Raw genomic sequence first — 27028 nt, forward strand, 5'->3', positions numbered from 1 at the left:
TTCATAGGGCTGAGTCTTTTTGTTGATTATAGTTGTGTTATTAAATTAGAGAGTGCTCTGAATAATTTGTGCTTTGGGGAATTTATTGAAATTTTCTTTGTTGAACAATATAGAATCATTTTCAAAGTGACCTATAAGTCCTAGAAAAGTGTTATGTTTGTAGAAAAAGAGAATACAATATTAATCTATTAAATTGACTTTATTGATTATATCATTCAGACTTTCTATCCCAATGCTATTCAATAGAAATATACTGTAGAAAACATATGGGATTTAAAATTTTCTAGCAGCCGTGTTCAAAAGTAAAAAGAAATAGGTGAAATTAATTTTAATTAGCATATTTATGTAGCTCCCTATATCCAAAATATTATCATTTCAACATGTAGTCAATATAAAGTATCTTAATGAAATATTTTATATTTTTCTCGACTCAGTCTTCAAGTCAATGTACCTTTTATATTTACAGCACATCTCAATTCAGATGCTAAGCTGTCATCAGGAACACTTGATCTATATTTAGATTCCATAAAATTTACAGTTGAAAAAGTAGATTCACATACTTGTGTTGTTCTCAACATCCTTAAAAATTTGCCAATAGTGAATCAAGTATCATTTTTAAAAGTTACATTAAAATTAAGTAAAATTAAATCCAATTAAAAATTCAGTTTCCCAGTTCCACTAGCCACATTTCAAATACTCAGCAGCCACACACAGTTACATCTCTGCGATACTGGGCAATGCAGTTTTATATCTTCATTCATTTCTACCTGCTAGACCTGTCCAATAAAAATGTATTAAAATGTCCAACTACTTTTAAGGAATTCTTGTTAATTTTTTTTTTTTTTACATGTGATAATGGTATTTGGGTATGTTTTTTTTAATTTTATTGAGATATAACTAACATAACATTATATTAGCTTCAGGTATACAACATAATGATTTGCTAATGTATGTATTGTGAAACTATGATCACTATAAATCTGTTAACATTTGTCACCATGTGAGTATTTTTAAAATGGCGTTTTAATGTTTATTTTCGAGACAGAGAGAGACAGAGCATGAGCGGGGGAGGGGTAGAGAGACAGAGAGAGACACAGAATCCGAAGCAGGCTCCAGGCTCTGAGCTGTCAGCACAGAGCCCGATGTGGGGCTCAAACTCATGAGCCATGAGATCATGACGTGAGCTGAAGTCGGACGCTCAACCAACCGAGCCACGCAGGCACTCTTTCCATGTGACTGTTTTTTAAAGCATTCTTTTACAAAGACATGTTGAAATATTTATGAATAAAATGATGGGATCTTTGAGCCTGGTTTTCAAAGCAATATAGAGAAAGCAGAAGGTTTTGGTGTAAGTGGAAAACTACTGGCCCTGAGTTGATAACTGTCGAAACTTAGGTGCACAGGTACATGGGGAGTCGTTATGCTTTTCTGTTTACTTTTTTATATGTTTGAAATTTTTCATAATAAAAAGATAAAATTCTTTTAAAATTTGGATGACACCGTTTCCACTTATCAATTCCTTCTATCAAAATTTCCAGTATGTTGTTTTATGTATTTCAATCCTATTATTTTGTTATTCTTATAACTGAAAAATTGAATTTATATGACTAGTTATATATAAACAGTATGCAACTTGATATTTCTTTTCTCTCTGTTCTTCTTTTTTTTTTTTTAATGTTTATTTTTGAGAACAGAGGGAGACAGAGCATGAGCAGGGGAGGGGCAGAGAGAGAGAGGAAGGCACAGAATACGAAACAGGCCCCAGGCTCTGAGCTGTCAGCACAGAGCCGGATGCGGGGCTCAAACCCACAAACCGTGAGATCATGACCTGAGCCGAAGTTAGAAGCTTAACCGACTGAGCCGCCCAGGCGCCCCTTCTCTCTGGTCTATTAAAGTTTTTCAATGGGAAGTTCTTTGCTTCCTCATAAAAATTCAGAATTTTTCTAGTCACTCTCAGGTGAAAAAAAAAAAAGCCTTAGGGTCACTTTAAGTCACAAATTTAGTGTGGTGGTTAAAGATGGCTACAAATTCTCTGCCATTCTTCCTGTGGACTGGCGGAGTCTATTCGTCCCCCCTTAATTGGGACTGCCCTTGCTTTGACCAATGGAATGTGGCAAACGTGATGCTGTGTAACTTCTGAAGCTAAGCTTCAAGAGTCTCGCAGCCTCTTTCTCACTCTTGGTACACTCCCTTTTTTAATCCAGTCGCCATGCCCTGTGAAGCCTAAACTGCATGGAGCGGCCACATGAAAGAGAACCAAGGCGCCTGGTCGACAGCTCCAGCTGAGCTCCCAGCCGGCAGCTATGTGAAGGAGCCATCTTGGACATCATTCAACTGGCTGTCAGAGTGGAGTGGAGTTGTTTCTCAAATGCAGCCTTTTTCTCTGCTGCCACTGCCACTTTTTCTGAGACACAAGTCAGGTAGCACCTGATCAAGTCCCCAGTTGCAGAGTGCTCCCGTCTCACTCTCTGAGGGGCTCGTTGACGCTTCCTCACTAGACCTGAGTAAGAGAGGCAGCATGCCCATGTTGGATTGATGTTGAGACAGAAACAGGTGGAAGTGGCGGGGAGCAGGAGCCAACGGTCACGGCCAACATTCCAGAGCGTCAGCCTGGTCTGTCACCAACTAAGCCTGCTTCTGCCCAAACTTCCTGCTCTGTTTTGTTTGTTTGCGTGTTTTTAAAGAAAAGATGTCTTCCTTCCACCACACCTAGATTCTTAGTATCTTCCTTTTATCTTGGGGAGCAAAAGTGAGGGTGTTAGGAAGATCAAGGGAGGAACAAGCTTCCCTCTTTCCAGACAGAACGGCGGAGGCCACGGGTAAGATCATGGCAAGGGGCGCAAATGGTTCTCTGAGTAAAGCTTCCCTATTGGCTACTCGGGACTAAAACTTCAGAGGGAAGAAAAGTGAGGCTTTCTCCCCCCCACCAGTAAATCTCAAGGTTCTCACCTGGTTCTGAAGTGGCGTGTGGTGAGAACATGTTGCTCTTTTTCCCTCGGCCCTGGATGTTTGGGCAGTGACTTGTTGGCTTTGATTTGGGTTGTGTCCCACACATACTTCACTGGGTGGTGGGGAGCCAAACCCAGGGCACCTGTGAGGACGAGGGAGTTTGGCCTTGGGAGGTTGATACAGAAAGTGGCACATATTCAGCACATGTTTATCGCATTGGATAAGACTTGAGTCCCAGACCCTTTATTCCTTATTTCTAGACTGTCCCACCTCCTCTCTCTAAGCTTCTTCATTCCACAATGGCTTGATACTTCAACTCCAATATAACTATACCCTGTCCTATAATCTGGAGATCATTGAGTCACAAGGCAGCATGGTTCATCAGATGGGACACTGGGCTCTGTATTCAAACCTATCATCCTGAACCACCAGCTAAGTTCTCTGAATCTGCTTCACTAAATGTCCATAAATAACTCCTGTCTCTTAAGGCTCCAGTGACAGTCAATGAGGTGATGCATAGGAAAACACCTATCTAGGGGTCTCAAGCGCTGTTAGTTGTGGAAGGTGGCCTTCCAACTCCATCTATGGTGTTAGTGGGGGCCCTCAACTGCCCTGGAACCTCCATGGCAGTCACAATCTGGGCCTCCCAGTTATCTGATGGGTCAGTCTGGGAGAAGAAATGGACCATGCTCAGCTTTGGATCACACAGGGTCCCATTCAGTTTGGTCAGCTGTGGTAGTAATCTCAGGGCTCTCTTTGCCGCATTGGGGAGGCCTGCAGTATTCTGCCTGTGACTGGCTAAGCAATTGGTTTAATTCAATAGCGGAATGTTAAGAAGCTTTCTCCCACCCCTGAGGAGATAAAAGCCTCCCTAGTAATAAAATGGATATTTTCACCTCCATTAGTTAGTCTTCTGTGTCTTCTTTTTCAATTGATTCCAAATTTTTCAATTGATTCCAAATTCTGTAAGGAAATAAAAAAATGTTATTTTATTATTTACTGACTCCCTAAGACTTCAGTCAAGCCTTCTTTAGAATGTAAAACTACAACCTCAATATCACCAGCAGATCCCAGATCCCCTTTGGAGCTTATGTAATTAAATTGAGCCAAATGCAAAGGTGTAATTTTACTAGCTGACAGGTGTAATTTATACTCTATTCACAGGCCGTACATTAGCCAGTACCTGAGGATGATTTTTTCTGCTAATATGACACACCAGTGACATTAAGCTGAAACTAAAAATTAAATAATGCACCCTGGCGGACCTGTAGATCTGCTCCGACCACTCTAGGCAAGAGGAGATTTATTCTCTCAAGGAATTAAGCCAAAGAAGTGATGATCAGAAGGACAGGTGGTAGGAAATGTGGTGCAGGAGAAAACATTAGACTTAAGTAAAATGCTGTGCTTTGAACAGTTGGTTCTGTATCAGTTATCTAGTGCTGTGTAACAAACAACATCAAAACTTAGCGCCTTATAAATGACCACCATTTTATTTGCTCACACTATAGCCCAGTAATTTACGATGGGCTTTCTTGGGCTGTGAGGATAAAGTAAACTTCCACACATGCATGGACACAAAAATTTCATTTCCTTTGTACCCTTTCTCGGGTAATTCACGCAAACTAGAGAGTAAAATAATAAAATATGAACTTGAGAAAACAGGGTTTCCATCCAAGGAGCATGGCAAACTACAGATGACAGACAACTATTCAAAAAGCAGACAAAACACTCTTCTATACTAGATCAAGAGGATAAGGGTTAAAAAAAAAAAATGAAAAAAAAAAAAAAAGATAAAGAAAGAAACCAAAAGGTTGTCACACGCTTTGAAGCAATTGGGAAAAAAATATTTATAAGTATATGACATCACTGATGAAAGAAATTAAAGGAAGAAAATAATGTTCTGCATCATCATAATACTGTAAATCATATTAATCGTAATAATGTGAATATTGACTACTGATTTTGACAATAGGTGGTGGTGGGGGGAGTGTTAGATAAACCTCATTTACTAAAGAACAGGTGAATAGATGCATAAAGAAAACCCATTACAATCATCTGATGGTTATGGACCAAAATACCAGAAAAAAGCATCCAAGGAGTGGGAAAAGTTGTTTCTGGAAAACCAGACGGGAGGAGTATGGGGAGGGCTGGAGCCAATGACAAGGGCAACTTGTGAACTCTCTACACCTATTGGATATTTAACATTAGACAAAAATAACGTCAAAACCTTTTTAAAACGATGTTTGTCTCTGCATCCTAGGTTGGGACTAGGAAGGGAGCCTCTCCATAGAAAACAGCAAACGGTTTCCCAAATGCTAAGTGCTCTTTGCATCCTGTCTCCTGGCTGCAGACTCTTAGTGTAGTCTTCCAAGTGGCTCAGGTCCATTTGGAAGCGAGTCACATGACACCTGTCCACCTCATCCTGATAATGAATCCAAGGCCCGTTCTGGCCTCTGTGTCTTGGGTCGATAGCAGCTTTTGTGGCTTGGCATTTCACTGTGGAAATACTCAGAGGAGGAAAATGCACACAAGCATCAGAAGTGGATCTGGTACAGCTATCATGTTACGTCCCTTATAGTTGGAGGCATGACTGTATATACCAAACACAGTAACCAACCGTGGGCTAAATATTTACATACGTTACCTAGTTTTAATCATCTTAAGAAGCCATGCGTTACCGTCCCCATAGTCCAAGCGAGGACACTGACATTGAGGAATGTTAACAGTTTAGCTAGTAAATGACGTAGACAGGAGTGGGACCCAGCTCCCCAAGCAATCCCAACCCTGAATTTATTGTCACTCTCTAGCACCAACTCAGCTCTCTGCCCGTGCTCCAGCTGTCCTAGAGAGATGCTACCAATTTATAGTCCTTCTGCACACATTTCTTAATTTAAATCAACTTTTTCTGAACACCGTGACTGGCATGGGGTGGTGAGCATGGCCAGCTTTGCGAGCATGCAGTCACATGGCACCCCACACTGAGAAGGGAAATACTCTGCCATCAGGGTCCTGAAAATCTTAATCTTCATTTTGTAAGCGAAGTCCTATGGGGCAATGGAGCGCGGGAGTGGGCAGGATGGGCAGGACACGTGTCCACGGTCCCCCGCACCCCACTCACACAGAGTATTGGCCGTGCCCCAGGAAGACAGAATTCTGGTAGATCCACAACAAGCCTAAGGGCAGCAAGGCTCAATGTCAACTACAGGTGCGTGATATCTGCAACCGAGTACCCGGGGGTACTGACAGCCTCAGGAGGACCTGCCTCCCATTCAAACCAGAACTTTCTTCGAACACAGCAAAAGAAAGGACTGAGGAACCCTATCTCCACCTTTTTCACTCGTGTTACTTGCCTGTGTTAGCCGCCCACTTAGGCTGGAGTGATGAGATAGAAGGAAAGGGCAGCCCCTCATACCTCCCTTCTTTTCACTGCCTCCTTACTCATCAGTAAGGTACGGTATCGGCAGAATGTGCATCTGTCAAGAAGAGACAGGAAAAATGAGTTTTATGCATCGTTCTTGCTGTTGTGGCAAGACAAACAATACATGTATGCGCTACAAAATAGGAGTCGTGTAATTTTAGCAGTCTCACATGTGAGCTAGAAGCTCTTATGTTTACATTTAAACCTGACATTGCATAACGTAAGGATGAACCATAAAACTGATGCTAATAATTTAAATTTATTTAAACTCTAACTTAGCATAGCACTACACGAAGCAGAACAAACTGAGGGTTGATAGGGCGGGGGGCAGGGGAGAGGCAAAAACGGGTGATGGGCATTGAGGAGGGCACTTGTTGGGATGAGCCCTGGGTGTTGCATGTAAGTGATGAATCATGGGAATCTACCCCCAAGACCAAGAGCACGCTGTATACAATGTATGTTAGCCAACTTGACAATAAATTACATCAAAAAAAAAGGGGGGGGGGAAGGAAATTCTGACATACGCTACGACATGGATGAACTTGAGGGCATTATGCTAAGTGAAATAAAGCAATTGCAAAAAGAAAAAAAAATAGCACTACACAGCAACATTTTAAAAAGCCCTAAGTCAAGAGAGAGACCACTGAAGGAAAGCTTTATATTTAGTAACTTATAATGGCACTTTCCCTCTGCTTCCTGAACAAGGGACCCTACAAATTACCTGGTGATGGGGAGGTGGGTAGTGATGTTAACTGAGGAAAGAGACCCCACATTTTCAGGAACTAGATCCAGGAAGCCTCTGTTTCTCTGTAATTGAAAACAGCGCACTCCTTTGGGGTTTGATTGTCTCCTTTATTGCTCTCTTCCCACAACCAGTAAAAAAAAAAAAAAAAAAAAAAAATACAAATCAAGGCTGGTACAAGGATCCAATTAAAAAAAAAAAATCGGTGTGAAAGAGGGCCACAGCCCTGCCCAGGTTTAACTTACATATTTACAGGGGGTGTAGCATGTGCGCAGCTACAGAAACACGTTGAAAAGACGGCGGTACAAAATATACAAAGGTGTTCTTTCTTTATATTTCATAGTAGAACCCGGCCTCATTTCCCAATGAGAGCACTATAAAACACAAATCACACTACTACCTATATAACTTATGAAAAATGCTGTGCACCCGTGCGACTATAAATATAGAGTATAAATGGTTCTGTCTCGGAACCAGTATCTACATGGGTAAGGGTCAGGGGAGGGCTCAGTCTGGTATCCCAACCTGCTAAGAGAAGGATAAGCCAAGATGGGGGCAAACCGGGTCTTGGAGTGTGGTTGCACTGAATCCCCTTCCCCAGACTCCGTTGAAGCTCTCTCCCTCTCCGGGGTGGCCTGGGATTGTTCAGGGTGAGAAGCAGCGGAGGGTGGAGGTGTAAACACAAGAGGCCACTCTGGAAGGCACAGAGAAGGTATGTGCGGCAAGAGAGAGGACACCCCTTGGACCCACAGCCACGCACGGACCTCTACTTCTACTTGATGACCACTGTTCTGTGGGAAATCCAGCCACGCCCTGGTTTCTGCCCTCTGAGAAAAGTGGGGATCTCCACAGGCAGGGAGAGAGGGCAGAAAAGTCAAAGCTCACCTACCTATGGCAACGTGAGAGAAGTTTTGGAAAGTGTTTCTGGCTTGGATGGATGAATGGACTCAGGGACACAGAGGGGCTGCCTTATCTTCCTCCAGAAGACTCATCAGGGATGATTTTATCGGACCAAGAGAGCGGCGCTAGGCTTTGGCCGCAACTGTCAATTTGGCTTCCAAAGTAGCCAAATCAAGAAGAGCCCTAGGTCCTTTTAGCAGACAAACCGTCTCCCCACCCCAGCCCCTCCAGGTCTCGCCATTCCCTGGCTCATCCTCCAACTGCTCGGCTCAGGAACAGAACACTCTCTTCTCAGAAAGGTGGAGCCAACAGGTGGGCCAAAGTGCACCCCGAACCTCTCTCTCGGTAGCTCAGATGCGGCTCCCGCCCTGAAAACTCGGACAAGGACACAGCAGGGAAGCTCAGATCGGCCAGAACTGCCCAGGTGAGGTCCCCCTAACAAGGAGTTTGGGGAGCTCCGTGAAGGGGAAAGACCCACCCCTGTGGTCTTCCAAGTCTCCAAACAATGACACTATTTCCCCCTCCAAATGGGTCCGGTCTGGGCCAAGGACCCCCGGGGGCGGCTGATCTTGGTTGAAGCAAGTCTTTGGTAAAAGAGAGAGCTGTCTGAGCTTTACCGCAATAACATACACTTAACATAGGCATCTTTGAGAACCTTCCGTCATTCCCTTCCCTCGAGGCTCTTCCTTTGGAAGAAGATGGTTTGAGTCTGAAAGTAGGTCGTGTGGACCCACCCTGCTGTTGCAGGGGGTGGGCGAGTGTGACCGTCTCCAGCCATTGTCTTTCATCGTCTTTTGGGGTTGCTCTGCCAGTTTGCGCGAGCGGGAGCCCAGTTTGGGGGGAGGCGGGTGCGGTGGGGAGGGGGGAGGGGGGCGGGCTGAGATGAAGCCACTGTGCGGGCTGATACACCGGGACAAAGGGGGTCAGGGTGGGGGCTGATGTCAACTCCACTTCTCAGCAGGGAAGGCGTCCCGGCCGGGCAGAGAAGGGCCCGCGGAGCCATGGGGGAGGTGACCCCCTTCCCACCTCCGGGAAGCCCCTACAAGGCTGTGCTGCTGGAGGTGACCTCTGTGTCCGGGCCATCCACCTGAGACTTGGGGGCCCCGTCCTGGGCCTCTGTGCTCATGGCCATGTTATCAAAGGCCTTGGGGGCCTTGATGGGCGTATCCTGCTCCTCCTCCAGGATCCGGCAGCACCCGCTGCAGCGGCAGCAGGCCGGGCAGCCGCACAGCAGGCAGCAGGCGCGGCAGCAGACCCGGCAGCAGAAGCAGCAGCGCGTCTGGCAACAGCCAGTGAGCAGGAAGATCAGTTCGTCCCAGGGCTTCAGCGAGTGCATCCACAGCGGCAGGAAGTCCCAGCTCTGGAGCTTTCTGGGCAGGATGCGCGGGTAGCGGGACTGCAGGAACCTGAGGACCACCACCAGGAGGATCACGAGGATGATGGGCGCCCCCACGCCCACCAGCACCGGCCAGCCCGCCAGCGAGAGGCCAAACACGGCCAGCGGGGTCAGGAAGAAGAAGAAGATCAGGTAGAAGATGGCAAACCAGCGGTACTCGGCGGAGATGTTGCCCAGCCCCTTGGCCAGGCGGATGGGCAGGCGGGTGAATGGGATTGGGTACCACAGCAGGATGCCCGAGATGTTGAAGAAAAAGTGGCACAGGGCGATCTGAAACACAAGAGGTTGGACAGGTGCATGGGTGTTGTGCGCGGTGGAGTCGGGGTGGGGGGGAGGCAAGGGTCATCTAGCAGCCATCCTGAGTCAGGGGTCTTCCCTGTCCTCACAAGGCTATTCAGAAAGGGGCCAGCATTACCTGAGGACCGTGTGTGTGTGTGTGTGTGTGTGTGTGTGTGTGTGTGTGTGTGTCGGGGGAGCGCAAGGGAGGTGACCAAATGAATCAGTTTTCAGGACCTAAACTCCTGAAGGCCAAATTTAATAATGAACTTCATTAATATGCCTGCCGCTACCCAAGGTCTTGACCCTGCTGTTTCCAGCTGAGCAGTTAAGAGCTGGTGCGGCCAAAGGAGAGGCTTGCTGGAGAGCTGGCTTCCTTGGCTCAATGGCCCCATTCTATGGAGGGGAGAGAGATGATTACAGTTAATAAAAATAATAGCACCAGCAGCTGATTTTAGTGCCTCCTAAATGTAGGAGGCAACCGTTCTAAGCACTTGATGTGGATTACCACAATCCTCAAAAAACTAGCCTATGACATGGTAAATCATCATTATCTCTATTTGATGGAGGAGGCGATTGAGGAAGAGCTTTGACTCTTCCCAAAGTCACACGGGTAGGAGATGGTAGAGGTGGGATTCAAACCCAAGTAGCCTGGCTCCAGAGGCCACACACACTTGGCCACTTTCCTGTGTGCCCAGGCATCACGCGAGGGGCTTTGGACCTGCCTGTCCAATACGTTAGCCACCAGCCACGTGTGGCAAATGAGCACTTGAGATGTGGCTCGCCCACGTTGAGATGTGCTGTAAGTGTAAAATACAGAGTTGATTTCAAAATCTTAATCAAAAAATATAAAACATCACCAATTTTTAAATCAATTACATGTGAAATGATAAGGAGTTAAATCAAATATATTATTAAAATTGATGTCCCCGTTTTACTTTTTAAAAATGCGGCTCCTAAAAATTTCAAATTACGTGGGCGGCTCAAATTTATATTCTACACTCAGATTTCTGTTGGACAGCCTGGCTTTAGACAGAGCCTCATCAGATCCTTAGAATAATCCTAGTGAGATCTGGTTCACAGTTTTCAGATGAGGGAACTGATGTTCAAAGTTCAGGTCACCTGTCTAAGGTCATTTAGCATATAAAGGCGGGACAAGAATTCAAATGCCAAAGGTCTTCTTGCCCAAGATCACTTAGTCGATCTGGGCAAGGCAGGTCGTCCTGATTCTTCTCGATTCCAGGTCCAGAACAGTGGTCACCTCCTAATATCCAGGCAGAGTCCCCCAAGAGGGGGGCGAGGAGATGGGAAGTGGTGTCTCTATGCTCCTTGAATACTCTTTCCATCTCCATCAAAGTGGTTACCGCGCCTCTGTTTAACAAGCACCAGTGATGGGGGTCTCTCACTGCCTCTCTCAGGAACAGAGAGACACGTCTCAGATCTGTCTTCCTGTGGCTTCTCCTCACATCACAGTTTTGAACACAGAGAAAAACTTGGCTCTTGTTCACAAACCGTCTGCTTGCAAGACCACGAATGGGGCTGCATCTCACCAGAGCCCCTGCCCCACAGGACATTTCCTAACCTGCAGTGAGCTCCTGAGAGTATTGCCTGGGCTGGCTAAGGCGGCCAGAATGGCGGTGGTGGTGGTGCCGATGTTGGAGCCGAGCGTGAGTGGATACGCCCTCTCAATGGTGATCACACCAATACCTGGCAGGAAAATACAAAAACTATAGTATCAGCCTCAGGGGATGATGGGAGACGGTAATAGGGGAAAAGCCAAGGGAGAAACTCACCAATCAGTGGGGTCATAGCAGATGTGAACACAGAGCTGCTCTGCACGATGAAGGTCATACCTGCCCCCACAAGGATGGCCAGGTAGCCAGTCAGCCAGGCAAAAGGAAAGGGAAAATCTAGAAGACAGAAGGAAAAGAGATCTGTCACGGGCCTGCTAAAGAAGGCAGGGGCTGGAGGCCCAGCTGGCACCTCCACAGGACCTGGGGTGGGTGGGTGGGGGGGGGATGGTCTGAGCTAGAGGGTCAGGCTGTACGGAAGCCTCCTCACCCCACACCACGGTCGGAAATTACAAACTGGGTTTTTGGAATCCTTTCACCTTGCATATTCGGATGGTGGAACCAAGGATGTTGGCATGTGTCACAGAAACAAACAAACAAACACATATTCACTGAAGTCCAGAAGTAGAAATGCTGAACCCACATGTTATGGAGTGGATGTCTTGTTTCCCCAAAATTAATGTTGAAACCGAAACCCCCAGTGTGAGTGTATTAGGAAGGGGAGCCTTTGGGAGGTAATTAGATCATCAGGGTGGAGTCCTCGTGAATGACGCATTAGTGCCCTTACACAAGAAGAGGGAGCGTGTTTCCTCTGTACTCTTTCCGTGTGAGGGCACAGCGGCCACCTGAAAATCAGGGAGTGGGACGTCACCAAAGCCCAACTATGCTGGCATCCTAACACCGGACTTCCCAGCCCCCAGGACTGTGAGATATAAACGTCTCTTGTTTAAGCCACCCCAGTCTAGGATAATTTGTTAGAGCAGCAGAACTAAGACACCACCCAAACAACCACCTTCCTCCCACAAAGCATTTGAGCCTCTTCCTTCTCCCTGTCCTGGTCTCCCCAGGCTGCGGATCCTCCACCTTTGTGGCATTGCCTGGAGGCAGTGCCGCGGCTCAGAAGTCCTACACACCGGTCCCTCGGCACAGGATCAAGACCCGCACATCCAGCAGGCACCCAGAGTCACCCAGCTCAGCCGCATGACAACCTTGTGACAACCCTGGGAGGCAGACCATTCTCGGCCCCATTTCCCTGAGGTTTCATGGGGAGGCAACGTCCTCAGCTTTGCACCCTCCCGGGGGCCAGGATACCATCAGCAAGAGAACTGGCTGCCTCAAGATGCTGATGTATTATCCAGACCCACATTTTCTTCCCAAGTGTGGAGAGAAGTAGGGAGCAGGGAGGGCATCTGTTACGCTTTTCCTATGGGATCCTGACAAGACCCGAGAGTCCTGGGCATAGGAAACCTGCCAGGAAGGAAGGCCTATCTCGCAGATCACTGCATTCGAGCCGGCTCTTCCTCAGGACTTTGCAACTATATGATAGAAGCTTGTGCCCACTCCCCAGCCTCCACCCAAGACACCAAGGGAGATTTCAAGGGCAAAAGGCATCTTAACTTCTTCAGCTTGTCAGACCCAAGAGAGAAACTCCATGCAGGAGTTTATTTAACAAGAGGCCATTGCTAAATAAAAATATAAAGGAGCCCCCCCCCCACCCCGGGATGGCCACAGTGATGCCACACCCTAGAAAGCCCAGAATGAGGGGCAGTGTGCCTACCAGTGTTGAGGGTCTTCTTGATGACAACGGCTACCTGTCCCCGGAGCACGGAGCCCAGGAGCTTGACGATCATGATCAGGCAGCCACAGAGGACCAGCAGGGAGGCTAACAGCAGGATTATGCCAACAGCAACATCTGGGAGGCTGGAATTCACAAAGATGTGCTGGCCTGAAGAGACAATGGAAAGCCCTTGTTAGGAGGGAAATGGGTGCCCCCCCCACCCAAGGCCACAGACTGTTATTCATTCCCCAACATCTTTCTGTATCACAGTAACAGAATCTTGGTTGTTAGCTCGACGTACGGCAACCCGGAATAAAGACCACACTTCCCAGCTTCCCTTGCAGCTAAGTGTAAGCCTGAGGCTATGTTTTGGCCAGTGGGACCTCAGGAAGCTAGAACATGATGATGTGAAATCATTACAGTCACAGAGCTAGTCAGGGGCTTCCTTCTACCTCTAAATCCCAGGCTGTGTTTTACTCACAATATTGAGGATACTTACAACGAAGAGTTTGAGGAGCCAAGTGGCATAGGATGGGTAAGTCAGAGTAGGAACTATTGCTAATTATAAACCTCCTTGTTTTTTAGAAGTCCCTGTGTGGTCCCATGATTATATGGTTTTGTTGATGGATGAAAAGCACCTAGAACATGGGAGGTGGCAAACTCATTGATTCTGTGAGGTAAACCACACTTGACTATTTACTGCTCAGAATTAATGTGGGTGGTATGGAGAGGATGAAGAGAAGCAGAAATACACACATGGCTATATAAAGAATAGTTAGCAGAGTTAAGGATGTCTGGGCTGGAAGAGATTCCTGGGGCAACAGTCTAGCTTCTTAAAGACAGGGAGCATCATGTAGGCTCACTGCATTGTTTAGTGCTATAGCTCCAGGCCCTTGAATGGGGCCTGCCATATAGCAGGGACTCGTGGCTTCAGGGTGAATGCATTTGTTCTGTTCTGTGTGGGACCCGCATCTCCTGCAAATATGGCTGGCATCTCCCTGGAGCCCAAGGGATACCAAAGCATATGGAGGGAGGACTCTGGAATCTGTTGACGAGTTCTGATGCAGTATGGAACTGCCAGAGAAGCTGGGCTTCAAGTCCTCCTTCCTCCCCTTACCGGGGGACCTTGGGCATAGCACCTGTTCCTCTGCTGCGAAAGTTCATACTCATTACTGGGTATGACACCAGTGCTCTGTGAATCCTAGTGCCCTTCTTTCCCTCACTTACTGAGCCTCACACAGATAATGAATGCCAACTGCAACCCCCAGACAGCCCAACCTGGTGGGCTGATGTTCTTTCGAGTTCCACTCACACTTGGCAATGTTCTCCTTGTAGGTCACGTTCTTGATGGTCCAGGTGTAGGAACCGTCCGACCAACAAAGGGAAGGGGAGGTGCAGTTCTCAGGCGAGGGGACAGTGACATTCATCTGAGTCTGGATGACAAACATTGGGAAATGGGATGCATAGTCCATAATACTCACTTGTGGTGGCACTGGCAGGCAATGTGGCAAGTAGGAGGGAGACACGCATGAATGTGTGTGTCTGTAAGGGTAACGCAGTGTTTCCACGGGTCTCTCCATAAATGGGAACACAGGCAGCCAGAGGTGAGCCAAGAGGCATGAAAATAACGAGCCAGGAATAATGTATCCGTGGTGCGGAATGAAGCAAAATGGGGTCAGTCTGTCCTACTGCATTGTCTGTCCATCTGGCATTCAGAGACTTGCTTTCTTAATTTCTTAATTGGCTCACGGGCCAATTTTTCCTTCTCCGTACCTTTCATTTGCCCACATTGAATTAAAGGTTTTGCTTAAGGCACGGATGCTGGAGTCTGCCAACCCAGCAACATTCTTAGAAACTTACCACGTTGGTAAAAGTTTCACACCAAATCTTGATCAGACTCTTGTTTTTGGCTGCTTCATCATTCATTGCAATTTGGTTGATAACTTTCTTATCCAGCTGAGGAAAGCAACAGACAGGAGAGAGTCAGCACGTCCTCAGCACTGATGAGGGATGGACAGTAGGAGGTGCTGTTAAGGGGGCTTCGAGAACTTGAACCCAACTGGGAGCTCCTGCAGGAGTGAGTCAGGACTCACTCTATCTGTACTCCCAGGATGGAGCACAGCACCTGGATGTTACTTAGCAGGTGCTTGACAAATAAACAAATGATTGTATAAACAATGGGCTGGTAACTAGGAAGCATGCGGTAGATAGTCATTGAGTGATAGTAAAAACCAGAAGATAAAGGTAATAAAGGACAAGGTCCAAGTTGACCCATTCTACCTAAGGTAAGAACCCCAAAACCTTTTTTCATTTATTTCAATAATATGGACAGACCCTAGTGAGCAGAGGGCTGAGATGAAGGAAAGACAGTAACCTTCCTCTTTGGCTAGAGGCAGGATAATATTTTATTAGTGAGCCCAAGGATGCTGAGGTCAGTGGGGGGAATACAATGGCTCCACGCATCCAATGAAGTCCTTGAGTCTTGAGAAGCACCTGCCATTCCCTTGCTCCCACCCCAATAAAGAGGACACATGTTGAAGTCAAGGAAACAACAACAAAAAAAAGCCAATTGCTCTATCAGGTGTCCCTGAAGTCTTGCCTCCATTGGCCTTTTTCAAAGGCAACCAAAGAACAGTGTTTATAGACCATCATCCTTCACCATCTCTGCCCAGTTGGGTGGGGTGTGGGGGGAAAGGGGAAGGAATTAGTTCCTTCCTTTCCCTCTCTGAAAGAAGATGGATTACCTGGATAATGAGTTTCGTGAAGGGATCTGTGATAACTTTCAGAAGTGCCGGGGCGTCTTCTCCATTCTTGAAGTTAAAGGTCTCTACCACCAAGTTGGTCAGGATCTCCAGGTAATGGGTAGCTGCCTCCAGGGGCAAGAGCACCAACACAGAGAGCCAGTTGAAGAAGTCATGGACAGTAGCCCCCGCAAAAGCCCTATAAGAAGGTAATCCCACCCCAAGCCAACAGTAAGATTGGTCAACAAGCAAGTGGGCACCAGTCTAGGCTGGTCATTGATTGCATTGGCTGCAAGGGAGTCACCTATCTATGATCTCATTTACATGCTCACAGCAATGCCCAAGTGGGTGGGATTAATATCCCCATTTGATAGCTGAGGAAATTGGGGGCCACCAAACAGAGGGGAATTGACTGAAGACCACTGCATGGGTGTTGGGTCCAGGACCCTTGTCTCCCACTGCCCAGCAGAGCCTTTCCCACCAAGCCAGACAGCACTCAGTTCTTCCTGCTGAGCAAAAGGGAGGTAGACAGGTTATGGCTACAATAATTAGCTCAAGGACCACTGTTTGGAAGAATTGAATCAAGGCTACTTTTGAATCATGCACATTGAAGACAACCTTCCTTTGGAAAGGTGGAGGCCAGTTGTCTGATGGTAATCAAACCCCAGAACTGAATTCTTAACTTTTTGTGTTAAGATCTCGGGACTCTGATAAAACATCTGAACAACCTGCACAGAAAACAAGGCCAATATATACCACAGTTTATATCTGATAAGGTTTGCAGGTTCTCCTGAATTCCATCCTGTCTCCACACTATGACACTTGAGATCTTTTTTTGCTCAATGAAAAACATTTTTCTTCAAAACACATCTGCATGGGGTACTTGGGTGGCTCAGTCGGTTAAGCGTCAGACTCTTAGTTTCGGCTCATGGCTTGTGAGTTCAAGCCCCAAGTCGGGCTCTGAGCTGACAGTGTGGAACCTGCTTGGGATTCTCTCTCTCTCCCTCTCTCTCTCTCTCTCTCTCTGACCCTCCCTTGCTGGAGCACTTGCACACTCTCTCTCTCTCTCTCTCAAAATAAATAAACTTTAAAAAAGTTCCCAGGTGATCCTAAAAAAATTAAAAATAATTTAAAAAAACATCTGCATGTCAAAAAACACCTAAAACCCAAAGGGACATGGATAGAAGCTAATATACTTGTGGAGAAAATGCTTAACTTCACTTCACTACAGTTAAGGAAACATTTATAATTTATTTACTTGCAAGTACAAATTTTCACCTATCATATTAGCCAATGTTTTTCAAAGTAACTTATTCTTCCTAAAGAGAGTAATTTAAGACATCTTCATATACTTCTGATGTAAAGTGATGTAAATGTTTCTTAGTAGTTTGGCAAAATGTTTTAGGAGCCTTATAGGGGCTGGATACAGTCATTATTTTCCTAGAAATCTAAGGAGGTATTCCAAACCACCAGGAAAGAATGATACACATCTCCAAAGATGTGACTGAAAGCAATCTATTTAAATAATCTGAACAAGGGGTGAGCCATATACTGCTATGTGCAGGCACTTTCATAGGTCATGTTTATATTTCATAGGTAGCAGTGAAAAGAACCCAGAAACTGGAAGAAACCTAGATTGAGTCCGAGCTATGCCCCTCGGTGAAGTTACTTAACCTCTTTGTGCTTCTACATTAATAAAACGAGGCAAAGAAAGTCTACTCAGCTTCTTGAGAAGATCAAATTAACAACCTTCCCCCTGGATCATGTGTATTATTATTGCAAACCTCAGGACATTTCATCAGGGACCAAGGAAGGTTAGCCATGTCTGAGTGGAAATGAGCAGCTCTGAGGCCCTCTGCCACCTGCCAGTTCACCCACAGAAGAGGGATGACATTTGCTGACTCCCCAGCCAGCCTGTTTAATGCTGTCTGCCTGACCCACATGGTGATTACATCATGCAGACAAACTGCCTTCTCTATTTTATGAACTTCTGGGAAAAGCCCATCAGTTACAAGACAGGCCAGAGAACGTGGTTAATTTTCACATTAACCTTTGCCTGTTTTAACCTGTCCCGTTTTCAGATCTTATGCATCCACAAAAGCTACAGTTTGCCTTTTACCGGCAAGTGAAGAACAAAGGAAAGGTAACTGGGGTTGAGCTCACCCAAAGAGGAAGCTTTAGGAGGTTATAATTATTTCTGACTAAGCGGGATGGTAAATCCTATCCTAACTGGCCTTGTTTTAACTACGCCACACAGCAAGTAAGCTTCTAGCTAGGGCTTGCATTTAGGGAGCTCTGGTTATGTGCCAGGTACCTTGCTAAGCATTTACCTGTTTGGCTGGGTTTACTCCTTTGGACAACAGTGGTGATAGATGACACAATTATCCTGGCTTTGCATACCAGGGAGCTGAGTTAAATCAACCGGTAAGTATGTGATTCCAACCCCCAGCTGTACTCCACAATGGCTAGTTCAAACTGCTCTAGGAATGACCAGAAGGTTCTCATTGGCTAGTTGAAGGCAGTTATGACAACCTGGCCGAAACCGATGAGCCTCATGGCAGCAAAGGCTGATTCTGGGCCTCCTACCTTCTGAACTCACTCCGGTCTCCTGCCTGCATGAGCGCCACAATGGTGTTGGTGACTGAGGTCCCAATGTTGGCCCCCATGATGATGGGGATGGCGGCACGCACAGTCAGCACTGGGGGGGTGGAAAAGAGAAAGTTGGTGAGAGTTAGCAAGTTTAGGAAGGCAGCCTGGCCATGTTCCCGATGTGGCCCAAGGCAGGCAGACCTCATTCAAGCTGGTGTAACAAAGCAGCATTTCCTAACCCATTTTGGGGTCTGCACCAGGCTATGAATCTGATTCAAGCTAGGATAGCCCACCACAGAAATATGCACATGTACCAAGCAAAAAGTCCCGGCACATAATTTCAGGGAATCCACACGCTCCATGAAGAAGCCCTTCTGTGGATTCCAGTTTCAAAGTGCCTTTCTAAATTTCTCTGTCCTCCATATTACAGATGCAAGGCCAGCTTACAGGAGAACAGGAAACAATGTGTAAGGACTTGTGTATTTATTATGGCAAATTCCCAGCAGTATAATTTCTCTAACAAAATTAGTATGCTGCCACAGTGTTCTAACATGTGAAAGTAATTTTAAAGAATATCTTTTTCTAATTTAGTCCAAGAAAGTTCTAGTTAACTTTGCTAACATGCTGGTTTGTACTAAAAATTAATCTGTTCAATTTGGTCGCCCTCAGAGTATCTGTCCTGATTCAGCCAGAGCAAATATCAGCAGGTTCATGTTTGGAATGCCAGCTTCCCAAGCTTGGTTGTCCCCAAGCCAATGTGTGGATTTATTTATAATTTATTCTTAGCACTGAGCAGTGACGGAAATGTTCTTGAAAGGACCATGTAGATACATGGTCCAATATGGCAGCCACAGGCCACGTGTGACTATTGATCCCCTGAAATACAGTCAGTGCAACCAAGCAACTAATTTTTATATGTTAAGTGAAAATAAATTAAGGTTAAGTAAAATTAAATAGCCACATGTGGCTAGTGCCTGATGGACTGGGCAACACAGTTCTAGAGAATTCAGAGCTGGGTCTTCAAGCATCGGGGACGATTTTCAGACTCAGCCATGGCAATGGACACAGGAGACTGCCTGGGATAAAGCAGAGCACATCACAGCTGCACAAGATAGGAAGACAATGGTGACAAGCCTGGACATATTCAGAGTAAATCCTGGGTTCCTCAGCCGGGCGGGGAAATGCCTGGAATGTCTGGGCCCACGGGTGCCTGGACTCACACGAGGAGGCCACCATGCTGACGATGATGGACGAGGAGGTGCTGGAACTCTGCACAAGGACAGTCACCAGCACTCCGATCACCAGCCCAGCCACGGGGTTGGACATAATAGAGTTGTTGCTGAAAAACTGCCCGGCCACCTTTCCTGAAAAACAAGCCCACAGCCGCCAGATGGAAAGTTAGGTGGGCAACTGAATACACAGACATCTCATCTCCAGCCACGACCAGCTGGCTGTGGGTCAGGGAGGCCAGCCTCCAGCCCAGCTGGTACCCCTGGGATCTTCCCAGTGCATCTGCCACGTGCTTCTTCCCAGTGCTGCCCGGGGGCCATGTCTCCACTTCTGTGACCTCGCTCCCCACTCATGCCGCACCCCTTGTTCCTCTTGTCCCTTCACCCTACAGCCTCCATACTTCCACTACTCCTTCATCAGCAAGCCCTCCCCCAGCCTTCTCTGACCGCCAACCTGGCCTCAATTCCGCACTTGGCCCAATAGGTGTTGGTGAGTCTCCAGATGCGCTAATTCCTGTCTCTGGGGATATATTCCCGACTCAGAAAATTTCCCCCCCCACGAATGGATATTCTCATTCTTCTCTATCAATCCTACCCAACCCCCATTCTCTAGCTCCAGCCTAGCCTCAGATGCCTGAGACGATCAATCCATTCCCCAGTCCATTCACTGAAGATGACCAAGGCCCAAGAAGGTAGAAGCAATTCATCTGAGACACTTGGAGAGCAAAATCCCTTGCTTACGCTGGGATTCCTGGGGGTGGCTTCCAGGAAGTCAGTCTGCCCTTCATACACCCTCACAAGTGCCCCCTCTCCCAATTCTCCCAGGTCACAACGATGAGTTCCCAAGAAGGCACCCAGGGAAATAGAAATCCATGGTCTTCTGTCCCTCTGGGATCCGAGTTTGGATCCCACCATGCCAACTCAAGGCTGTGAAACTAAGTGCTGACCTCTTTCAACTTTGAGTGCTCTCCATAAATGGGAAGGGTTTGGGGAAGAAACGTTTAGGACTTCAGGAGGCATTCAATGTGCTGGCTATCACTGTTGTCACCCATCAGAGGAGCACAGGTGGCCAAGCACGTGGTGATTTAACTTCTGGGACCCCCTCACACTGCTTAGCTACTCTCAGTCCTGCAAGACGTGTAGGCAACTGCTAAGGATAAGGATCCACCAGCTCTGGGAACCTTGTCCTTCTCCAACAAAGGCCCAGCCCTGATTTTCTATAGTTGCTTTAGCTTGAGAGCATTCCTATCTAATAATCTCTGCAGGTCGGGAGGCCCAAAGACAGCAGGGATCCCTTAGATAAGTCCTTATATCAAACAGCTTCCTGCCTAGGGTCGGTGGACAAACACAGGAAGCTGACCGCTTGGAAATGGCCCCAGCCTGGGCTGCCGGCCTAAGCCATCTCAGCCAGTCATAGCTCCTTTAGAGACCTCAGTTTTCTCTTCTGTAAAACGGGGGCATGACTTCACGAGAAGGTGTGCGGTGGCCTTCTGTCCTAAAACACGCCGGGAGGCTGCCGCTGGAGAGGGCTTGCTGACTTGTGACCATCTGAACCAAACTGCGTGAAAATACCCCACCCCAGATCTCTGTCCCTTTCATCCATACCTCCAACCAGCTGGAAGGCACTGCTGAGGACATCCAGAGAGCACACGAAGAAGTAGAGAAATGCCAGAAGCAAAATAAATTTCCCAATTCCTTGGAAGACACAGAGAATCTTCCCTTTGGTGTCTCTCTCTGGGGTAAGGGAGAAAGGACACAGGCTTTTAGTGCCCGAAACTCTGAGAAGTTTGGCAATGAGCTCAGAGCGCTCATCTCCCCTCCCCCACCAACACTCCCCCCCTCCCCCCCCATCACCAGGTGGCCGTAAGCTCTTGTGTATGGCAAGGCTTAGAGATGGGATGCATCCGTGACTAGAGTTTTCAAAGCAATTACCACTCTAGTCCATTTAGTTGAAATCTGTGGTGAAGCGTCTCTAAAGGACTGGCTTCAGGGAGGAGGGGTTTGGTGTGGTCTGGGGCACTGACAGGCAAACCAGACTCCATGCTCAGCTGAAGCAGTGTCACTGAGGGAGGCAGTTAAGGGCACTTGACACCTGCTAAGTGCGGGGTCAGAGATAATGGCTCTCCTAAGCACCTTCAAAACAGCACAGACTATTTTCTAAAATGTGGCCACAAGGTAGCAATCACAGCCTCCATTTGGGGAGGGCTTGGGCGCTCATACATCCTGGAATGTTATGTCCTTGGATGCTATTTTCTCTGCTCGATTTTATAGTGGTTCTCACCTCCTCCCTCCCAGCTGTCTGATCTGCAGACAGACCTTACACCCTGCACCCGGAAAAGAAATGCAGCATTTGTTTGCACGCCAGCCATCCTGGCTGTATATTCTGTCTTCTGGAAGCTTTCCTCGATGCCCACATTTAGGTGAGGAGAGCCCTCCATCCAGGGGCTCTCAGAGCAGGGGTCTCATCTGTTCAATGCTGTACCCACAGCACAGTTCCTGGGACCAGTCAGCACACAGTGGGTTATAAGGAGCAGCATGGCGCCCGGCCTGGTTACTACCCCCATACTGGCACATTTGTTGAGTGCATGACAGAACAAAAGATCCCCCAATTATCTCATTACGCTTTGACTCCAAGCCTCCAAGACTGCAGGCGGTATCCCTAGCCAGGACCTTTTTATGAGAGGCATCAGAGGGGTGCTGGGTGGCTCAGGCGGTTGAGCCTCCGACTTCGGCTCAGACCATGATCTTGGGGTTTGTGAGTTTGAGCCCCGCTTCAGGCTCTGTGCTGACAGCTCAGAGCCTGGAGCCTGCTTGGGATTCTGTGTCTCCCCCTCTCTCTACCCCTCTCCCACTCGTGCTCGCTCTCTCTCTTTCTCTCTCCCTCTCAAAAATAAACATTTAAAAATTAATAAAAAGAAAGAAAGACCTCAGAGCGATGGAATGGAAGAGGGCAACACAAAGGAGATGATCCTGTGGAGGCAGTGAACCCAATCCCTCACGCATGGGAAGTCCCTCTTGCTTGCTTTCACCTGACCACTTGATCCCCGTGTCCCGGAGCTCGGGCAGGTCCCAGGGGTCTTCCACTGCTGTGGGTTCCTCTATCAGTGCCACGGTGGAATAGGACGGCAGAAGCTCGATCTTGGTGACTGGGGTCCCGCTGTCATCTACTCAAACAAGCAACAGAGGCCATGAGGAATGAGGGTCAGACCCGAGCCACAGGAGGCCAGTCTGGGGCGGGATGATCGGCACTTACTTTGGCTAGTGTCCTTGTCTTTCCCGGGTGTGGTGGACTGCTGGCTGGTGTCCCCTTCCATGTATTTATTGGGGTCGGGCTGGGCATTTTCCAGCTCAGGCCAGGGAGCCATGATCTGCAGACGGAAAACAGAGCTTAACGAAGCAGCCACTGAAGGGAGGCCCACTCAGGTGCTATGACGGGAAGAACTAGGTTGCAGAGATTCGGGAGAGAATCTACCTTCCAAGGCGGGGCTCTTCCGTGCCATATTTCTCTTCTGGGTCTCCCTCAACCGCTCACCCAGGCTGTCACTAAATCAAACCACTTCTTACAGTGTTTCTTTCCATTCTAGCCTCAAGTCTGTCCACTGAACTTCCTTTGATGTCTCCAACTTCCTTCTGGCTCAGCCTCTGTCTTGACTCTCTCCTTTAGTCAGAAAGGGGGTGCAAAGCCACCCCTCTTCATCAACTCATGGCACGCCACGTCCTCTCAGTCCTCCAATGGTTCCCTCCTGCTTTTATTCTACACTGCACATCCACACCAAACCTCACACAGCGGACTTAACGTATACGTAAATGCTAACACACATTCTGCCTGCTTTACCTACCACCCAGTCTTCTGTGGGCAGCATGACACAATGAAGCTAGTTCGAATCCCAGTAGTGCCACTTATCAGCGGCTGTGTGCTTAGGCAAGTCCTTTTATACCTCTGAGCATAAAGGCATCAATGTTTCCCCATCTATAAAATGTGGACAAGTCCAGGTTATGTGTGCAGGGTTATGAGATTGACAGTGACCCCTAGAAAGTTCCTGGAACCAAGCAGCCATCCACCAAATGGTAGCTATTATTCCTATGCCATGCCGCCTGGCTTAATGACCCTTTGTCAGAACCACGTGCTTTCTAACCTTTGGTAGACACTTCCTCATAAGCCATTGTTTCAACAAAGCCTTTCTTGGTTACACAGAGAGAAAGTGTGGCTCTTGACACACTTGGAAGTCCCCTCCTTGTGGTGCTTGTCCTCTGACACACGTTAGTGCCGTACAAACAATTCACAGAAGAGGAAAATACAAGTGGCTAAAATACTGCAAAGAATTGGGCCTCATTAACAACCCAAGATATGCAAATTAGAACAGTGAGACAAATTTCAACTATCAAATCAGCAGAAAAAAATACTTGTAAGTATAATATGCTGTGCTGGAGAGACTGAAGTGAGATGAGTACTGGTGGAAAACCATTGGCAACAGGTCTAAAGTCCTTTACGTTTTCAATACATCTCTGACCCAGTCATTTCACTTCTAGGAATCCAGTATCTAGGAATGTTTTCTCTCAGAAAATCCAAAGTACCTCCCTGTTCTGATCACTTCTTTGAAGAGGTTTTCCCAGAATCTGTGTCAATCTAACTCCTTTCCTATTTTTCTTCTTTCCCCTTTTCCTAATTTTCTTAAATGGATCTACTTCCTGCCTACTGAAATGCAAGCTCTACCCAAAAAAGAGGCTTTGCCTGGTTCAACATGGCATCCTTAGGGTCTACAGCTATGCCTGGCACACTGACAATGCCCAATACGTGGTGGTTGATGGAATGAATGGGATGCAAACCAAAGAAGATGTTGCCACTCTGTCGCTTAAAGAGTTGAATAGTAAAAACAGGAAAATTGTTGTACTAGCCATGGTACATCCATGCAATGCAATAGCACGCCATTAAAAAAGCTTATAAAGAATTAGAAAAGGGGCACCAGGGTGGCTCGGTCGGTTAAGTGGCTGACTCTTGATCTCCACGCGGGTCATGATCTCACGGTTCGTGAGTTCAAGCCCTGCGTCAGCTCCACACTGACAGCACAGAGCCTGCTTGGGATTCCGTCTCTGTCCCTCCCCAACTCACTCTCTCTCTGTCTCTCTCAAAATAAATAAACCTTAAAAGAATCAGAAGCAATGCCTTAGATAAATTGTGAATAAAAGGCACTATTTTTTGCCCTACTCACAGCACGTTCTCACAGGATCTGGAAATGTCCCATGGGATTCACAGTGGGTGATGGGATTGTGGGTGACTTATTTTTCCACTCTATGAAATTTCCAAAATTCTTTTAAGAGCTGTAGCCCCACCCCAGACCCACAACGTAAGATGGTTCAGGGATACCCAGTGTTGTGACTGTTAGGCGTACCTGTAAAGCTAGGACTTAAGCTGATTCTGTGTGTCCCCATCACGAAGGGCTTTGTTTAGCCTAAGGAATTTCTTGACTTTGCCCAGGCAACTGCAGAACCCATGATCACAGGGGACATCCTGCAGTCATTGGCTTCCATGAAAGTACAAGCCATGCCTTTCATTTCAACTTAACAAGCATCCAGCACAGGGCCTGGCACACAACAGGCCTCACGTGCTTTCTGAGCAGGATGCCGGGGCCTGCCTGGCCAGCGAGAGCCAGTATTTAGTAAGCCAGGCTGTGCTCCAACCTTGCGGTGGGGGGGTGTTGTTGTTATTCTCCCATTATACAGATGAAAACACTGAGGCATAAGGAGGCTAAGTAACTTGCCCAAGGCCCCAAGTGGTAGAGCCTTGAGCCCAGGTCAGCCTTTTCTGGCAGCTGCTCTAGGGCTGTGTGTTCTCTGTAAGCCATTCCGTTGGCTTCTGGGGGCTGCTTCTAGGGTCTGGCCTCCTGGAGTTGCTATGCCTGTCACAGGCTGGACTCCTCCCTTGGGCTCAATGAAAAGCCTTCTTATAGCTGACAGTCAAAGGCGGGGCAAAGCCTGCTGCTCAAGGTGTGTTGGATTTGGGGGGGGCCCCTTCCCAGGGTGTGCTGGGAGGCAGCTACAAGGTTGGGGCCCAGGCAGGGGAGGTGGGGCAGAGCTGAGCGGTTGGGGAGGAGACGGAGGCTGGCCTGGGACAGCCCCAAGTTCAACTCAAGGCCACCATGCAGGTGAACAGGCTCGGCTTGGAAACAGCACGGAGGTTAAAAAGAAAAGACAAGGCCAGGCCTATGGGTTTGGGGGAGTAAGCTCAAACGTCTACCTGGTGACTCTTCCAATTCAGGGATCCGTAGCCACAGTGTGTTGGGGGAAAGAAACGAACAATCTTGGAGCTCTTAATTTCAGTCAGGCACGAGGCTGGGTACCTTACATAGCACAGAGGCTCAGAACCAAACTCCATCTCTGCCCCAGATACACTGAGACCTGAACAAATCACGCGACTGCTTTGTGCCTCAGTTTCCCGTATGTAGAATCGAGTTTATAACAGTCTATATAGCCCATTGGGTTGTTAGACAGCTTCAATGAGTTAATTTCTGCAAAGTGCTTGGAACAGTAACCTGTCCAATTGGTTCGTGTTCCTCCTCTGAGCAACCCTGAGGGGTTAGTGTTCTTCCCATTTTACAGATGAGAAAACCAAAGCATTTCAGAGGGGTAAAGCCACTTGGCCCAAGGCCGCAGTGCGACTTGAGAGTCTCTGAGTCCAGAATCTGTGTTTGCCTCAACTACAACATGACTGGAACGCTCCTAGAAGGGATGAGTCATGTAATAATAGCATCAGAAGTGCAACATATCTGATTAAAGGCCCATTGCCAGGCAAATGGAGAAGATGCCTTAAGACCCGAGTGGCAGAAGCCAGCGCCTCACCTCCGCATGCAGCGTCCTGGGAGGAAGCGAGGGCTCCATGAACTGGGTCTTGGAAGCACCTGCTGCCCAGGTATTGGCACAAAAGCACTCCCCCTGCCTTGGAACATCAACCTTCCGTCGTCACTGCCACAGGCCGCTTAACGGCAGTCCGTGCTTCGACCTCACCCCGACTGAAGTCCAACTTACTTCCCCATCACCCCGGACGCTCCCCTCCGTGGAAGTTTGCTGTTTGTCATTCCTGCTACCATCCGCCAAGAACCGCAAGGTCATCTCCCACAGCCCCCCAACCCAGCACCTCTGCTCTTGCCTAGGTAGCACACCCCCCCCCCCAGAAGACCCACTTCTCATCTGTGGGCCCCCCGGGTCCTCTCTCCTCCCCTGCCACAGTTCCCCAGGCCTCTCTGATCCGCCCTTGCCCACGCGCCCGACATACAGCACATATGCACCCGGCACTCCACCACATACGGTGTAATTGACTCTAACAACAACAAGTACCATTTAATGAGCACCAGCGAGGTGCCAGGTGCTGTGCTGGGCCCTGACACATATTATCTGATTCAATCTTTATGCAGGAAAGGGGTCATGCTCATCCCCACTGGCAGA

The 27028-nt window shown here is 47.7% G+C and overlaps 1 protein-coding gene across 3 annotated transcripts in view; it reads right to left on the minus strand.

Moving 5' to 3' along the window:
- Positions 1-5966: 5966 nt before the first annotated feature.
- SLC34A2 (solute carrier family 34 member 2) overlaps positions 5967-27028 on the minus strand; it is a 32575-nt gene continuing 11513 nt past the window's right edge. For 2 of the 3 annotated variants that reach the window (XM_027049351.2, XM_027049517.2), the window contains exons 2-13: positions 22842-22956; positions 22618-22752; positions 21194-21322; positions 19580-19723; positions 18357-18468; positions 15774-15969; positions 14890-14985; positions 14342-14462; positions 13030-13197; positions 11475-11591; positions 11264-11388; positions 6608-9675 (exon numbers count right to left, since the gene is read on the minus strand). In XM_027049351.2, the coding sequence (XP_026905152.1) occupies positions 9049-9675; positions 11264-11388; positions 11475-11591; positions 13030-13197; positions 14342-14462; positions 14890-14985; positions 15774-15969; positions 18357-18468; positions 19580-19723; positions 21194-21322; positions 22618-22752; positions 22842-22953 (2082 nt within the window). In that variant the 5' untranslated portion in view covers positions 22954-22956 and the 3' untranslated portion in view covers positions 6608-9048. Of the gene's footprint in view, positions 6423-6607; positions 9676-11263; positions 11389-11474; positions 11592-13029; positions 13198-14341; positions 14463-14889; positions 14986-15773; positions 15970-18356; positions 18469-19579; positions 19724-21193; positions 21323-22617; positions 22753-22841; positions 22957-27028 lie in introns of those variants that run through there. The other variant, XR_003417112.2, reaches the window with a different exon arrangement.

The sequence above is a fragment of the Acinonyx jubatus genome, chromosome B1, assembly GCF_027475565.1.
Source record: "Acinonyx jubatus isolate Ajub_Pintada_27869175 chromosome B1, VMU_Ajub_asm_v1.0, whole genome shotgun sequence".
NCBI classification, from domain to species: domain Eukaryota; kingdom Metazoa; phylum Chordata; class Mammalia; order Carnivora; family Felidae; genus Acinonyx; species Acinonyx jubatus.